We start from the raw sequence: 17,878 nt of genomic DNA on the forward strand, positions 1-17,878 counted from the left end.
TGACTCATAATTGCATCTTGTATTTCATTTATGAAACAAGCTCCAGTCAAACAATCAACAGTCAGTTTATATATTTTTTTCTAGTACCTTTGTTTATGTAGATACAAACATGAGATCAATTATTGGGGTCCAAACAGTTTTCTTATTGAATTGGATCATTGTTATGATTGTATAATCTATTATTGAAGTGGTGTGGTGGCCTCTAGTGGCTCTCAGTAGAACAGCGGACCGCGGAATGATAAGCAACAGGCGGTTCTGGAACATGTCAAGGTGAACCTGGGGTCAGATTGTGGTTAGTCACAAAGCGAATGAGGCTTTGTACCTTGTTTTGTCTGGGTCTTAATTGTGGACCCCTTGGTTTGGTTGGTTTGGCTCCAAATATCACGAGATGTTTAGTTAACAAGCCTTACTCACCTCGCGGCGTGAAGTATGAGTTCAATAGAGAATGTATTTGTCTGGGAGTTCTGAGTAAGCCTTATTGTGCCTCTTTAGCCAATTATACTGCAGATATTATTTATTACATTACCACTTCCTGTCTCTCTACCTATTATCTCTACTAAAATCAGAGAAATGTTTGCACTGATATGGCATGGCGTATCTGCTGTAAGATCAGCCTCTAGATACGTCTGTGCCAGGCTGGGTCAGTCATGCCCAGCAAATTAGTATCAGAGGTACACTCATGGTTTTCCCAGATTTGTATGTCTGCCGGGAAAAGTCTGTAGCTAATTATAGACAGGTGTGTGTGTGTTTGAGTGTGAGTGTGTGCTTGTTTTTCTATCCCGGTGGGGACTTCAACCTGAATGCACACTGACTCATGGGGACTCGTGTCACCGTGGGGACCTAAATTGAGGTCCCCATGAGGAAACAAGTTTATAAATCATACAGAATGAGAAACATTTTATTTTTTACATTTTGAAAATGTAAAAATGCAGAATGTTTTCTGTGATAGGTAGGTTTGGGGTTAGGGTTATTGTAAAGGGATAGAATATACAGTTTGTATAATATAAAAACCATTACGTCTATGGGAGAGTCAAACCACAAAAAAGCGAACCAGACACGCGCGCATGTGTGTGTGTGTGTGTGTGTGTGTGTGTGTGTGTGTGTGTGTGTGTGTGTGTGTGTGTGTGTGTGTGTGTTTGTGTGTCATTCTTGAAACAAAGAATTGTCTGGGTTATTTCACCCCAAAATCAAAAGTAAGATGGTTTTTTTTAATATATATTATTATTTGTTATATCTTTAATTATTTTAAGAGTTACCTCTGGTCCCATATATATATATATATATACATATATATTCTGTTGCATTTTTAATTTGCTATCCATCTATTTATTTATTTTTAGCATTGCAATGGGAATTGGGAATATTTGGAATGCTAGGCTATATTTTGTCAAAAGAAATTAAATGTATGTATATTAGGGATGTGCGAGACTATTAGACTAGTGATTAAATGATACTGCTGCTGCTAGTTGACTTGGAAATAGCTAGTCATTTACATTTATTTGCACATTTAATGACACTTGAACAGTTACTATGGCCGGTGCACATTGTACGGTTTTGGGCTGTCCCAGATGAAAGATGACCATTCTTGGTGATTTCTGTGGTCGTGGCTCCTAAGCGGTGGTCCTACATCGTGCAGTGAGAGAAGTTCAAATACCGCCGTTGTCATGGTCTTGCAACCAAAGATTGCCAGCGATCATTTTCTGACAGTGTCATAAGTTTAGCATGATCATCTCACAGTGTGTTTGCTGCTACGACCTACGTCTACTGACTAGCCAATAAAAATGCAACATAAAATGGCGCATTGATCAACGTGACATGGCACTAAAATGTAAAAAACGACTTGCCTCAAGCTCCATTTGCAAAACTGGCATGTCAAGTTGGCCTCTTTTCCCTAGCCATGACCGTGTCCATATTGTCCTCTTACGGCTTACTCCTCTTTTCAGTCCATTTAAAAACCACACTTGCCGAAGTGCGATTCATCTGGCTCTATTTGTTTACCACTAGCGTATGCTGAGGATGTTTATTCTTTCATAGCCTACTAACTTATGTCGTAGCCTACGATTCACTAGGTGTCATCATCGTACAGTCTACACACGTCGTACCCAAGTTTATTAGATCCATGTCATACAGTGCTATTTGTAATGATGATCTTATAGGATTGCCGAAATCGCAGTCTGTAGCAGGCATTAGACTAGTTGGTTGCAAAATTTCCATTTAAACGTTAATGAAAGTAGTCGTTGAGCACATCCCTATGTGTTTATATACAGTATATATATAAAAACACCCAAGGCTTCACTATGTTTAGCATGAAGCTGAAGCTCACTGAGCTCAATAGTAGAGTACTTCACTATGTGTGAGTGGATCAGATTTCCTAAACTGGAGCATGTCCATTAGCATCTGCCAAGCCTTTGCATCATCTGGAACAGAGTGACAGGTGCTTGTGTGAACTCGCCCCAAATCCACATCCTTTACGGTTTACAACACAATCTTAAAATGCTTTCGGCTAGCAACTGTGAAACATACGCTAGTGATTTCACTCCATTCACCAGCAATAGCAGCATTCGCTGTCTTTTAAACAATCCCCTTTACTCGCTCACAGCATGATTGTTCTTATCCTGTAAACTGGTTTGACAGACAGTTTGTGTTAACTTGCGTCATATGGCGAGGATTATTAATGACAAAAAGCAGATGATTTCAAGTAAATATCATTTACACTGTTACACTAAGCCCGAGGAGTTTAGCTGACGAGCAACAGGAGCCAAACAGGACGTGTACGCCTATACGTTTGATGGAATCCAGGTAAATCTAGGTTGATTCTGTTCTGTAAGTGTGCTGGGTTAATGTTACTCGCATACATGAGCGCAACAGATGCCTCGCCATTGTTCTTACGCTCAGGTGGTGCCCACATGCTGTCGGTGCTCATTTGAGGCCATGTTTTGATTAGCAGTATCGTAAACAGACTGTATTACATGCAGACGCAGCCTGAGAACGCCTCACACGAGACTGTCATTGGCTCGATCCCTTTGAATTTGAGCACGATCCTTTTGGATTTGTCCGACACAAACTTTGAGAAGTTACTGAAGGAGATTGCTAGTAAAGAAAGATCCAGTTGCACGGCCACATACGTCGCTTTATTTTTCTTCAGAAAATCTATTCTGTCACTGAACATCGGAGAGAAAATGTGTCATATAAAGGCTTTTTATGAATGTTCTTGACATGGTAGTGTTTCTTTTTTTAAATCCAGGAACTTCTTTCTTGGCGAGAGAAATGAATGTCACATATCCCAAGTATGTACTTGAAGTATAAAGCAATCAAATAAAGGATATTCCCTCCCGAGAAGAAAGGAGAACAGAGAGACGTGGAGACTTCATGGACATTGGATCCAGATGAGGGTTCCTCTCTCCCTGCAGAGTCACAAAGGGATGAGATTTGGTTCTTGGGTTTCTTTCATGCAGCAAATGCAAAACCTGGGTTTGCATTGCATGCTTCTCTGTCCGTTATCCACTTCAGTGTCTTATATAATTGGCCTAATCGGTCTTTTCAGTTTAAAACAAAAAACGAATGAATCATTGATCAATTCACAATCAATTTAATGTTTAATTTTATTCAATATGCAGAATCCTTGAGAACATGAATATATATTACACACTCCGATTTGACAAATATTAAATAGTTTTAAGTGGTTAAAATAACACTGTGAAATTTTTAAAGATAAGGAAGTAGTGACAGTTCGTTTCTACCATATTGTGACGAGTGAAACAGATTTTTTTTTAAATGTTTAGGACATTTTAAATTTAAGACAGGACTTGTTTCTATCATTTGGTTGTTGATTGGATTTTGAGATATTGACAGCGCACTCCGAAATGAATGCATGCTTATAATCGATTGTGAAGAGGCAGGGTTTAAGTGGACTAAATGATAAAAGTTCGATTAAACATGACAAAGTAAAAAAATCCATGGATGAATTGTTCACAGTAATATCTGCTTTCAGTAGCCTATTTTTGCCTTGTTCATCTAACATTTGGAGAGGTTTATGCTTCGTTTTTTTGTAACAATTTGCAAATGGGTAAGAAAAATCTTAAATAAAATGTAATTCGATAAACAGTATATTCTCTGGAAACAAGGCTTAGGGACAGATTTACTAAACAGGGCAAATTAGCGTGAGAGCGTAATTCCAAAAAAGCGTGTGTGGGAGTGGAAAGTTCTGCACAAAAGCAGCCGGATCATTTCTATAATGACCAACGCTACCAAGAGCAGCGCAAATTAGCGTCTGGTTTAAGACATGCTTTTTTGGGGCGGAAAATAATGGAGCAAATACCAGTAAATTGACGAACGCAAACCTTAGTAAATCACATTGCATGATTCATTTAAATGCTCTCCTCCCATAAATTTTGCGTCTGAAAGGGAAACTCCTACAAATGCGTATGCAATAAGGTCAGCAGCAAAAATAACCCTATTCAGCATAAATTTTTCACTGCGTGTCTTTATTAAATCCTGACAGTAGTTTTTTAATGTCAGTAGATGGTTTGCGCTGGCGCTTAATGTCTTATGCAATATTTCTTCAAGTAAATCTTGTTTAGATACTTTTTACTGGAGAAATTACAGTGCATTAAAGGCTTAAAACCAGATATTGGCATTGAAAGATAGGGCATTTCTGCACTGTCCAACCCAAACACGAGATCTTAAGCAGGGTAGAGGCAGTCAAAACTGTGAAAGATTCTTTTGATTAAAACACTTGAGTCTTAATTTGACTCGAAGGGCCCATTGATACAATCCCCCCAGATTTCCCTCGCAGCACCATTGAGCCCACCACAAAGTCCAATATTAGAAGGAATGCTTTTGTAGGCCTGAACTCAAAGCGTTTTGATTACTCTGTGATGGATTTGCGATATATAGCAATGTTGAAAAACTTTAACGCTGGCAAAGGGCAACAGGGAAAAAAGTCATTATTTCATTTCTTGCGGCTTTACTGGTAATCCGAATACTCTTTCTCACTCCTTTGCACTTTGTGGTTAAATATATGTGGTAAATTCGTGCTACTTTGGAATTTTTTCCTGGTGTTCCTCCTTGGAATTCGGTGGTGCACACATCAAAATAATACATCCAGGATTAATCTTCATTTAATTGTTTTATGAGAGGTTTTTCTTGGAGGTTTTGTACTTCGCTTGGCCGTTCAGTCTGTTGCTGGAGGAGAATGAAAAGCGGGTTGAGGAATAATGGATGGATTTCATTTTTTTCAGGGTTACCAACACTCTTCAGGGGGGTTGTAAATTGAGTTGTGTTAGTTCATGTGTGGCATACATATAGACCTTCAGGTGCGAGACAGATAACAAGAACATTTGGAAATGTGAAGGAGACATTCATGGATCATAATGAGAGTGGCGTTTGTCCATGCAAAACTCAACAGTGGCTGTGTTTCTAAGGTTTTTGAGGAAGAAATCCTTAATCCCCCAATCATTTTGATGGATTATTCAATTACAAATGTAAGAGTCTTTGGCCTTGAGGGTCAACAGATTGAGACTCAGCAACAGTGACCAATGAGAAGACCAACCTCCTCCAATGATGAACTTAAGGGGTCTAAGACCCTGAGTACTCGGGTCATAAATCAGAGTTAGATGTCTTAGCCGATTCGTTCATTTCTCTTGCAGGAAGTCCGCTGGCATTGACCTGTGCACATGGTGTCTGCTCACCATGAGGACACACCACAGAGAGCAGGCCATGTAAACGCTCCCAGATGTATGATTAGAGCTTCCAGCACGTCCTCAAAACAAACGTCCTGTCCTTAACATACCTCTGGGAACACTTAAGACCATGGATTGTTTATTGTCCACAATGGACTCGTACATCTTTTGTCTGTTTATTCAAAGGCAGAAGCTTAGTGTTCGTTGTTTTAGCCCAGGATGTTTCCTTACTTTTGGGGTACAGACACTTCATTGAAGTTTGAAGGGCACTAGAACTTGTGTTCACTTCATACGCACGCAAACATGTGAGCATTTTCAAACAAGTTTAAAAGATGCATTTTAAAAAGAGAAGCTACATGAAGTTGTGCATTGAGTAGACAGTATTTTTTAATACTTGGAACTACTTGTTAGCGCTGTTTGCTAATGCATCACTGTTGCTCATGATTAGGGACTTGAACAAACTAGCATAAAACATTAAAGCTACAAAATGTTATTTTTTTTTCGCCGCTAGGGGTCGCTGAATCTGTTCAATCGAGTTTGTTGAATCTGTTCAATCGATGATTTGTTACAAAAAAGAGTGCATACCTGTGAAACAGCAGTGTTGCGTTTTATGTCGGCAGAATTTACTTCCCCTCGCGGGCCTGGACACGGATGAATATCTCCAGATAGTAGTAAGCAGATTGTGATTAGCATTGCTTTGTTGTATCTTTTCTGAAGACTTGTGTTTCTTTGTTGGATAGTACAGTTATGGATACATGAACGTTACTGCCAGTGCATGTTTCCCATAGCCGAAGTTTGTTGTGGCTTGGGTTATTTGTTTAATGTTTGTTCGGTCAATATCAATCCTCTCTGAATGAATAACTTTTTCAACCGGTTTTAGTACATTTAAAATCAATGCATAAAATAAAAGCGCTACTGCCGCACCTGTCCTGCCTGTACCTGACACACATGCCGCCATATTGGAACAGCCGGGTTCCAATCATGGAACTTGCTGTCATGCTGATGGATCTAATAATGTTTATGGATGAGTGAAAACATTCATGTTTTTTAACATGACTGTGGTATGAAGCAGGGCGCGATTGCTAATGAGAGACCGATATCAGCACTTTTAATTCTACCGGACTAACCGCAAGTACTGAATTACTACTCAGGTCAGTTTATTTGACGAATTAAACTTGTGAGGTAATGCAGCGCTGTTTCATTAGAGAGCTCTTCCAGTTTTTCCAGTCTTATAACTTGGTCTAACGTTACACTATCATACTAAACAGCATTTGAATGTGTTGAAAGTTATGTTATTATATGTGTTATATGAGACTAGCATTAAGCTAGATCAACATTATAATAACATATTGATCATATTTCATCATGTTGAGCTATATAACATTGATTTGTTTTATGTATATTTGCTCACCTGTCTAATAAAGTACATGCAAGAGCGACGTCTCAGTCAAGTCGTGAAGCTCTGTCAAGTCAAAGTTTGTCGCGGAGCTCTCGGCATCTAGAAAACGCCACGCTGATATTGATCCTCGTTTTAGTTCTCCTTTTGTACCAAAGTCTGCTTGCCATGATCCATAATGTTTGAATGAAACAACAACAGCGCACCGCTAAACATTACGCAGTTGTCCACATTTGTCGCCATGGTTACTATGGCAGTACAAGCGGAAACCAGGGATAACGCGGATACTACGTCACTGACAGGTGACAATGGACGGGCACTATTTATAATTGGGAATTTCTCTAAATTTACTAATTCTTGGAAACATTTAGGATAATGTAAGTACACAATTGAAAGAAATAACACTGTGCAAGGGGTTTTTGGATATTTTGATACAAAATTCTTACATATTGTATACCTTTTAAATATTAGTTTGTCTTTCTTCTGTGATTCTAGATCATGAGTGTTTGGAGAGCTGATCAACCTCTATTTATAGACTCACCTGTTGCTCTGCACTGATCAGATTGATCAGGTGATCATTGTCATGAGCTGTAGGGAGGGAGATGTTCATTTCAGTGTTCTGTGTTGAGCAGGTAGAGAGGATGTTGTAGTTGCTGTCAGGCTGTGTTGCATTCCTCTTATTCTCTCAATTTATCTCCTAATTGACACCTTCTTTTTCCTCCCTCCATTAAAAGTGGTAATATCATTTCACCTCGTTTTTTCTTGTCCAATTTATCTCTAGTGGGTCAAAAGAATTTTTTATATTTTATTTATTTGACAAGTCTGACTGACCAACACACAGGTTGCACCAAGGCTTATTTTCTTCTCTTCTGCTTCAACTCTACTTTGTTCATGCTGTTGTGTTATATATCATGTTTCCCTTTTCCCACCCTAACACAAAGAAAAAAGTGTGAATGAAGTTTTGATGTGTGAGTGCTACTAAAGGTACAGATATATGTTTCTAAGTTCAAACGTCACAGCCATTTTGATGACCTCCCACAATTCAAAAGTATGTGAATTATTTGACACTGCTACTTTTAGATCAAGTCTAGGTGCTTCATGACACTTTTAAATCAGGGGTTTCACCTTTGGCATCAGGTCTTCTGAACAAAAATAAATCCTATAAGGTCACTTTTTGCATAAAAGTAATAAAATAATAACTTATGTTTAGCTGCCAGTGTTGAACAAGAACATCCTTTCTATTTTTGACGCTGCACAGCCACTTTAATTTCTCAGTCTGATTTCCGAACAACATGAGTTGACTACTATGAATATTATTTGTTAAATATTTAAATGATGGAAAGTTATCGTAAAAAATATGCCAGTGCTATTGTTTTGTCACAAGATGCACTCCAGTGATGTTTAAAAGTAGCTACTAAGCCACTCCTGGCTTAATCTAAATATAATATAAATCTTAAAAATAGAGAAATGACATAATGGCCAGACATGATCATTTTAATTCTGTTTTTCTCCTGATCCTCATCTCTTGATTTATCCCTCACACTTCCTTTCAGAGTCTATCCTTGAACTTACTCTTTTATATGACGGGCTGTCTGGGACTCCTGTGGTTTAATCGTCTGTGTTTTCTCTTTTTCCGATGTGCAGGGTCCACTTGGTCTGGACGGCAAACCTGTGAGTATTCCCCAGCTTTTAAAAGACAAGGTTTTATGTGTGGAAAAGATGTTCTGAATTCTCACTTTTCTCAGTGTGACATTTTGAAAAGAAAAGTTGTCAATGGTTTTATTATAACCAAATACAGGCACCTCTTCACTAGACCACAGAGAAATCTCCATTATGTTATAATTTTCTGTGCGACCTGCACATAGACAGCAACACACCACATCATTGTTTCTGCAATGACGTCTGACGTGTTTACATTTGACGTTGCATGAGAAAGTGACATAAGCAAAAACGTTAAAGATATTAGATTTGAATAAGACATATGAATGTAGCTTTTCAAGTGATTTTTTTGCCATTCGCATTTGCTAAATATAATGGGATACTACAGAGACCCTAAAGGGACATGGTGGTGGAAAAAATATGAGATGGGAGGGAAAAAAATATATTTTAAAAGTTTTGCATTCCCTTGAGAAACTTTGCGTTCACTAGCAAAACTTTTGTTCTTAGCGAGCAAACAAAAAAGTTTCTCTGGGGAACGCAAAAGCAATGACAATTCTTCCTCCCATCTCATATTTTTTTCCATCACCATGTACCTTTAGGGGCTCTAATATGTCATTTCAAAGAAGTATGTGTATTTACCATATGGGTAACATTATGTGTGACATAACTCACTTTTTTGCAGAAGCTTGTAACGGAAATGGCCACAAAGTAGATGTTCCTTTCATTTGATTACATAACCTTATTGGGTAACACTTTATTTTACGGTGTCCGTGTTACAGAGTAATTACTTAATTAATTACTTAGTAGTAGACGTTGTAATAATATGTAACAAAATGTAATTAACATGTAACTAAGTTATGGAACAGCCTGTACTTACAGATTGTAATTACGCACATGTAATAGGCAGCTACTGTTACACATATGTAATAAGCCGAGATGGATAAGGTTTATAGATACACATGAAGTACACTTAATTACAATCTTGATACACTTTATTTTACGTAGCTTATCCCTGTGTAATATTATGTCATTTTAATGTAATTAGGAAGCTACTGCATGTATTTAAGCTGTGAACTAGTGAGTTTAAATCAAACTAAGGCAGAGATGAATAAGGTATGTATACACAAAGTACACTTAAGTACAATCTTGATACACTTTATTTTACGTAGCTTATCCCTGTGTAACATTCTGTAATTTTAATGTAATTAAGAAGCTACTGCATGTATTTAAGCTGTAAACTAGTGGGTTAATTAAGATGGATAAGGTATGTAGATACATGAAGTGCACTTAAGTACAATCTTGATACACTTTATTTTATGTTACATATGTGTAATGCAGAACGTACACAATTACCATGTGTAACTGCAGGCTTTTCCCGACCTTAGTAGCCTAAGTACTTGTGTTACATTGTGTAGTACTAAGTACTTTCTTATATAATTACACTGTACCAAGTCTGTAACACGCATGTAACCGACTCGGCTTATTACATATGTGTAAGAGTAGCTGCCTATTACATGTGCGTAATTACAATCTGTAAGTACAGGCTGTTCCATAACTTAGTTACATGTTAATTACATTTTGTTACATGTTATTACAACGTCTACTTCTAAGTAATTAATTAAGTAATTACTCTGTAACAAGGACACTGTCAAATAAAGTGTTACCGATTATTGTTATTGTTTTTTTTTAAACTACTGTTGCTCATAAACACCATTAAATCTCTGGCATGTAACTGACTGTTTGTGTAACTTTTCTAAGCAATCAGAATTATGAGTCTTGACTTATGGAGGTTGTGAAACCATCTCATAGACTTACATTGAAAGAGTTACCTGAGCCATATCTATAGAGACTTGGAGAGACTTCTCGTTTTGACTAGAAATTTAATTGATTTGTTTTGCAGGGTACTCCTGGACCTAAAGGAAGCCAGGTAAAAACAATTTCAAATCTTTACTGTTCCGTATCTAGTATTGTAGACCAATAAGTGCTGTTAACTTTTGCTTTATAATAGGTTTATGAAAGTTACCAAAATGTACACACATCTGAAAGCTGTTCATTTGTACCGTGTAAAAGAGAAATTATGGTTTTATTTTTGCATGGCATCAGAGGGATTAAACTCCTATATACGTTTTCAGACCATTTATCATCTCAGATATAGGGTCACACACACCACAAAGTGCCTTTTACCATGTATGTCTATCCCCAAATGAGATGGAAATAATGGATTACACACCAAAAAGAGAGAATTCATCATTGTTAGCTTGTGCAGCGGTGGTTTATAAACCCTGCTGTGCTCTTTAGCGCTGCCAAGGGAAGCCCATTTGTCCAATGTAACGTAAACCACTTCTTCTGGAAGGCAGACCACCTCCAAGCGCCATTCGTCTGTCGCTTCCTGTGAAAGACAGTTGTTTTGTTTTGACTTGCATGAAAGAGTCTAAGGTCGTCATACAGTGGGTTTCAATCAGGCATGGAAATGTGGGATTCTGGGATGCATATAACTGATGTGCATTGTAGAGTATTCCATATCTAAAATGAGTAAGAGGTTGCGATTGAATCGGTTGCATCTGATTTTATTCAAATGTGACACAGATTCTTTGAATAACATGGCTGACTCTGACATTTTTAATTCCAGTGTGTGTGTTTATCTATATATACATGCATTTATTTATTAGGTTTTTGAGCCAACAAAACTTGCTCAATTTTTCTTTTCTTTTTTCTTTCATAAGCATTTTAGATATAAAAACTAAAATAGTTTACGATTGAAACTGTATTTCTTGTTTTATAAAAGTGTCTGATATGGGTCACAGTGAGAAGGTCATGTGAACAACCTCATAAAAATATCATATTTGGAAATGAAATGAAATGAAATGATTCTCATTTCCAGTTTCACTCAAACCATTTTCGGTCAGCTGTACGTCCATCATATTCACCGACGTTTGATCATGTTATTTACAAGTGAAAGTCACTCTAAGATCAAAGATTACAGCTATATCTAGTGCAGATGTGAGTTGCTGTCTATTATTCTATTTAGAAAAAGATGACTTTGAAAACTTTGAAAATGAGGTACATGTGAAAGTTTATGGACACTGAGACACTAAGGACTCTTAGCGAAGGAATTATGGTTCACATGCATGGTTTTTAGATATGTTTTTGAACTACACTGCGTTTTCCATTAGACTTTTGTCATATCAATATTTCATTTTGGACAATCTGTCTAATCAAAACACCCAACTCATTTATTTCCAGGGGCTGCCAGGACCAAAAGGAGATAAGGTACCCTTAGTATCTTTCTTGTCGAAATTGTACGCCACACACACACACACACACACACACACATACACACACACACACACACACACACACACACAGGACGGTTTCGTTCCGTTTCCGATCTCAGCTTCCCAGCAAGCAGATGTTTTCCGATTTCTAAAACAACTCACAAATTTCATTTGCATTGGCTTTTGTCTTCAAACACATGTTTTGGAGGGAATGTAGACTGTGTCAGGCATCAAATTAGAGTAACAAGAAACCTGTGGTAAATAAAGACCGTCTTGAAGTATTTTCCTGATTGCAGTAAAAAAGAAGCACAACAAAACACAAACATGGAGCTTCAGGATGCTTTTTCGCCTAGATCAGTGTTTCTCATTTATAATAATTAGTAAACAGAGTTATGTTCATTCTCTGCCCTGATTTCATTTATCTGCTCTTTTGTTGTTGAATAGATGGTTTACTATGCTGACAGTAAGCCAGTTTATATTATGAATGAGGATGTTTAAATGAGCTAAGTGGGTCAGGAAACTTTCTCTTACATCTAAAACAAAAGTAGCTTATTATTGCTACAATCTGCCACATAACACACTCAGAACACCTTAGCAACCGTCCACACAATCAAGAACCACTCAACTTCTTGTCGGAATATAGAAACATCTTTACTGAAGTTCATATAGTGCTGTGTTGCTAATTAAATGTCTTGTCTATGTGTGTTTTAGGGTGACCAAGGAGACACTGGACCAAGGGTCAGTAGTACATGCATATTTCTGTCACTTTGAATAGATCTATATATTCATATTTTCCCTTACAATCAGATAATCAGAAAGTGCCTCAGAGTAATGCAGGAGATTCCTGACTGGATGTTAATCACATTTATGAAGACTGATGATGCATCATAAACCAGGATTGAAGGGCTGAATTGTGTGTGACAGAAGGCTGAATTCATTTACTGTATTCTCTCTTTCTCATATTTTCTTCATCTTTCTTTATTCTTTTTTTTTCACGCACATCCAAAGAAGTGGCATTGCTAGGATGTGCATGTGGATTTACGAGATGGGCAACTAAAGTAAAAATATGGGAAGATCATTTTATTTTTCTTAGTTTTAACTTTCTGTTGGGTTGGGCAGTTTCTTTAGGATGAGCACGCCCACACTTGCTGTCACGGTCCAATCCAAACATAGAATTGTTTGACCGATATTTGACTATTTTGAAATGACCAAAGAAGTGTTGATTTTGAGTAGTGTGTTCCAAAATTTTAAATCTTGTCAATGGATAATGTACTTTTTCAGATTTCAAATAATAGTTTTTTTTACTTTGAATGGAATGCATAGTAAAATAAGTATTTATTTAAATTAAACAATTTTGAAACAATTACAATATGATATAATATAATATAAAAGTGTGTGTGTGTGTGTGTGTGTGTGTGTGTGTGTGTGTGTGTGTGTGTGTGTGTGTGTAAAAAAAATTTATTGATATTTTGATTCCCTAAAGAGTGTGCTGTGTGTGTATCTGTGTATTTGTCTGAGATAGATGGCATGTTTCAGAGCACAAAAACAATAAAAAAAATGTCTCCAGACTTCAACTAAAGCTTAACAATCCTCCCTTTTTGGGAAGCCCTCCCTGAAAAGGAAAAATACAGAGTAAATAATGTCTTTACTCTCTTCTAAAATTGCCACAAGTTTTATTTTAGGGTTGGGGTTAGTCTGTAGTAAATATAATTAGTGTAATTTATATAGCATAAGAACAATAGAAGTGAACGGGAAGCTTAGTTAGCTGAGCGTGTGTGTAGTGCTGAGGAAAGCAGCAGTGTGGGAAACCTCAACCATCCCTCAGGTCACCACATCCCTGCTAACTCAACCCTCATGCTCGCGCTGGCATCAACGTGCTGTGTCACTCGCTCACTTTCTCTCTATGATGCTCTGTTTTCTCTCTTTCTCTTTTGCAAGCCTTTACTTCTCAGATTTCTGAAGCTGACTTTCATTCTTAGCCATGTTTACCGGTTTTACTGCAACACAATTTAGCACGATGGTGAATTGCAATCCTTACACTTGTGACTTGTCTGTTTCCATTCACAACACTTTTCAGAGAGAGAAAGTGACATCTGTATTCACCTCAATGGTACGGCCTTATTTAAAATCTCTTGCGGCAGACAGAAAGTGCTTCTCGTGCAGCTCTCTGTCAGCACAATCTAGCCCTGTGAATGTGGTTTACAGAGACAAGCACACATAAATATGTTGTCCAGACAGATGTGATTTAAGACAGCAAAAATAAAACCATGGTTTTTGTCCAGTTTTATTTCAAGGTGGTAAGACCAACAATTTTAGGTACAATTTTCTGAATCTAAGTTGTGTTTTGGCAGTCCACACATTGTCCTTTTTGGTCTGCATTTAGAGCAAGTCAAAATTGCAAGTATTGTTTTTGATTTTTATGACATGGCATGAATTTGAATAAATTATATCCAGTCATATCCAATTTGAACCATTCCACAAAATAATATTATATTAGATTAATAAGTTGTTTATGTTTTTAGTCTCTTGGCTGTATTTATTTAATCAAAGATACAGTAAAAACAGTACTATTGTGTTCTCTATTGTAATATATTTTAAAATGTCATTTATTCCTGTGATCAAAGCTGAATTTTCAGCATCATTACTCCAGTCTTCAGTGTCACATGATTCTTCAGAAATCATTCTAATATAATGATTTACTGCTCAAGAGACATTTATTATTATCAAAGTTGTAAACAGTTGTGCTGCTTAATATGTTTATGGGAACTGTGATACATTGTTTTTTCAAGATTGTTTGATGAATAGAAAGTACAAAAGAACATTGAACCACATTTATTTGAAATAGAAAGATTCTGTAATATTGTGAATACATGTCTTACTATCACTTTTATGTCAAGAAAAGTATACAGTTTGTAAAGTATAAGTATAAAATGTATGCATATCTTTAAAAAGATAACATATTAACCCCAGACTTTTGAATGGCAGAGTATGTTATCCATTGACAAGGATGTTGTTCAGTTTTGGAACAGAGTTTTTAATCGTCCAAATGGACGCAGTGTTTGGTTGACACTGAACATTTCAGCCAAATATCAGCCAAATAATTGGTCTGAACGTTAAGCTAATTTGAGCAAAATTCTGCAAGGTGTTCGTCTGGGTTTGTTAATTCTCATTCCGGTGGCAGTGAAATGCTCTTTCAAAGCTCTTTTGATGACTGGTCTGTGTATCTCTGCTCCTCTGTTCATCCTGTTCCTCTCGCAGGGTCATGGCACTCATGCAGGTCTGCATAGTAATCAGATTCTCATTAAGGTTTGTCCCTTCACTGCTGCCATAGCCTTCATCTCCAAGCTTCTCCATGGTCGTCTTCCCTTCATGGCCCCTGAGATCTTGCTCAGCTTTTCAATGCTCGTATTGGTTCTCCTCAACTTTCTCCTTTGTCTTTTCCTCCTCTGTCTGTTCTTCTGGGGACGTCCTGTCTCTTACTATGGGGGACTCACACGCACAGATGGTCTTTCCTCGTTACGATCACGGCTACATCTCGGCCGATCAGCCCAGTTTCCAGAGGCGCATGCTGAAGGTAGCATGTGTGCAAGGCATGTGCTGCGGACACTCCCCTTACTAGATCTTCATCTTCCTCATTTCTAACTTATGTCATATAGCGTGATTGCTTGTGTTATTGTTTGTGTTTCAATATTTACAATTAAATAACATCATCCATGTCTGAAGGATCTGAGCGTTGCATGCAAGCTGCTGCTTCAGTGAATGTGGCTGATTCAGGGTGAATGCCATATTTTACCCCATAAAAATATTAGTAATTATATTTTGCATAAGGAAATTTAATGCAAAATAATGGCACAATGCAAAAATAATAATAATAATAATAATAATAAATAATTGTCCTGATAGATACACTTGTAAAGAAATTTCTTCCTGAGATTCATCCCCTTAGATATACAGCATAAGGAAACCTTGTAGTGACAAAATTGTTCCATTATACACTGAAAAAAATTGGTCTAGGATTAACAATTTTGACTAAGAAAGTAGTAAATTTCACAAATAATTAAAAATCAAGTAACACATTGAATTAAACGTGAAATTTTTAAAGTAAAAAACTGAAATTGTATTTGTAATAATAATTGTTGTTGATATTTATTTATGTATTATTATTATTATTATTATTCAGAAGTCAAATGACTTGTATACAATAAACAACTGATGAAACTTGAAACATCATAGTTCTTCCATTCACTTTTTCATAAAATATATACTTTATTCAGAAGTCAAATGACTTGTATACAATAAACAACTGATGAAACTTGAAACATCATAGTTCTTCCATTCACTTTTTCATAAAAACAAACAAAACGAAATATATAATTCAAGAGAATGTTGTCTGTGCTTATGTGTGTGTCTCTTTTCCTGTGACTTACTTGAAAAATGTATTGTACTGTATATCACATATCTGTATGTTTTCATCAGGGTGATCAAGGACAAGCTGGCCCACCTGGACCTCCAGGCCCTCCTGGTGCACCCGGTGCAAGAGGGCCCCCAGGAAACACTGGGAAGGACGGCCCCCGTGGCCCAGCAGGAGATACAGTAAGACGCTTCAATCATTTGTACTTGCTTACGCGGTCATCAAATGTAAATTGCCGAGGTTAAAGCACATCAGGGATACAATTTTTTTAAGTATGATATTACGGATCCCTGCACATGCGTGAAAAACAGGGGCGTTTCTTCCTAGGAGACAAGGGAGGCAGTGGTGCCTCAGAAATGTGACATTAAAAAGTGTAAAATTCATTTGTTTTTATAAAGTAACAGTGTCCAATAGCGATACTAGGAAAGTTCCAGCTGGAGTTTGCGTCTCTCTTGCCTCCCCTGAGCCAATTGACTTTTAACAGACCCCCCAAAGCGTGCGGTGGGTTTGGTGGGGGGGAATTGAGAATGAATGGGGGAAAGTCACGTGTGAGGAGGCAATGCCTCCATCGCGCTATGATTGGATATGATCGGTTATGACTGGATGTGATTGGTTTGTGCGATAAATCCCGCCTCTTGTTTTCGTGCGCGTTCTCAAATCGGCCTTAATGAAGACAATGATGGCATTAATGGGAAGACTAATTAAAAAGTAAGTAAACAACTCAGCCACTTGGATATCACCGCTTTACGTCACGTTAAAATCAAATATCGTGGCCACAAATTAACAATTCATTTCCATGAATTTCTAATATATCAGCATATTTTACTAATTTCTTTCTAATTCATTCCCTCGTTTTATTAAATCATGACCACGTTGTAATAATTTGTTCCCTTGTTTTAGTTCAGTCAAAACAAGGGAACTAATTAGTACAACGTAGCCAAGATTTACTAAATCGAGGAAATGAATTAAGTTGTGGGAACGAATTCTTAATTCGTTGCCACGATTTAACTTAACACAATAAACAGGAATATATGGATCGATTATGCAAACAAAGACAATAGTGTCATTGTTCAGCTGAAGTCAGTTCAGTGTTGACTCAGTTCAATAACTGTGTAAAGTTCATCAATTATGAAACAAGTTCACTTGAGCTAAAAAGGACTTCTGGAGAAAACAGTGATTCAGCTCAGTTAAGTCGGCCATTTTAAAGGCTGTCTCAATCGCAGAATCCTTCCAGTGCACTGAAGCGTTAGACATATAACATGTTTACATGTATGTAACAATCAAAGTATTTATCATAATGTAGGCTACCTAAAAAAATTAATGTGTGAAAAATATCAGTTCTGCTGTTGTTCATAAATACCAGTAGTGATATTGTATAATGTTTAGTGAGCCAGAGTCCTTACTGTCCTTAGTGTCCAAATTTGTGTACACCATAGGCTAGACTGATTCACGAATT

The 17,878-nt window shown here is 37.1% G+C and overlaps 1 protein-coding gene across 1 annotated transcript in view; it reads left to right on the plus strand.

Moving 5' to 3' along the window:
• col23a1a (collagen type XXIII alpha 1 chain a) overlaps positions 1–17,878 on the plus strand; it is a 130,334-nt gene that overhangs the window by 91,171 nt on the left and 21,285 nt on the right. Inside the window, exons 5-10 of the mRNA XM_084132282.1 lie at positions 8,722–8,748; positions 10,637–10,663; positions 11,980–12,006; positions 12,723–12,749; positions 15,514–15,585; positions 16,488–16,604. Coding sequence (XP_083988408.1) covers positions 8,722–8,748; positions 10,637–10,663; positions 11,980–12,006; positions 12,723–12,749; positions 15,514–15,585; positions 16,488–16,604 — 297 coding nt within the window. The remainder of the gene's footprint in view (positions 1–8,721; positions 8,749–10,636; positions 10,664–11,979; positions 12,007–12,722; positions 12,750–15,513; positions 15,586–16,487; positions 16,605–17,878) is intronic.

This window comes from Abramis brama (genome assembly GCF_963993115.1).
Source record: "Abramis brama genome assembly, chromosome: 13".
NCBI lineage: Eukaryota > Metazoa > Chordata > Actinopteri > Cypriniformes > Leuciscidae > Abramis > Abramis brama.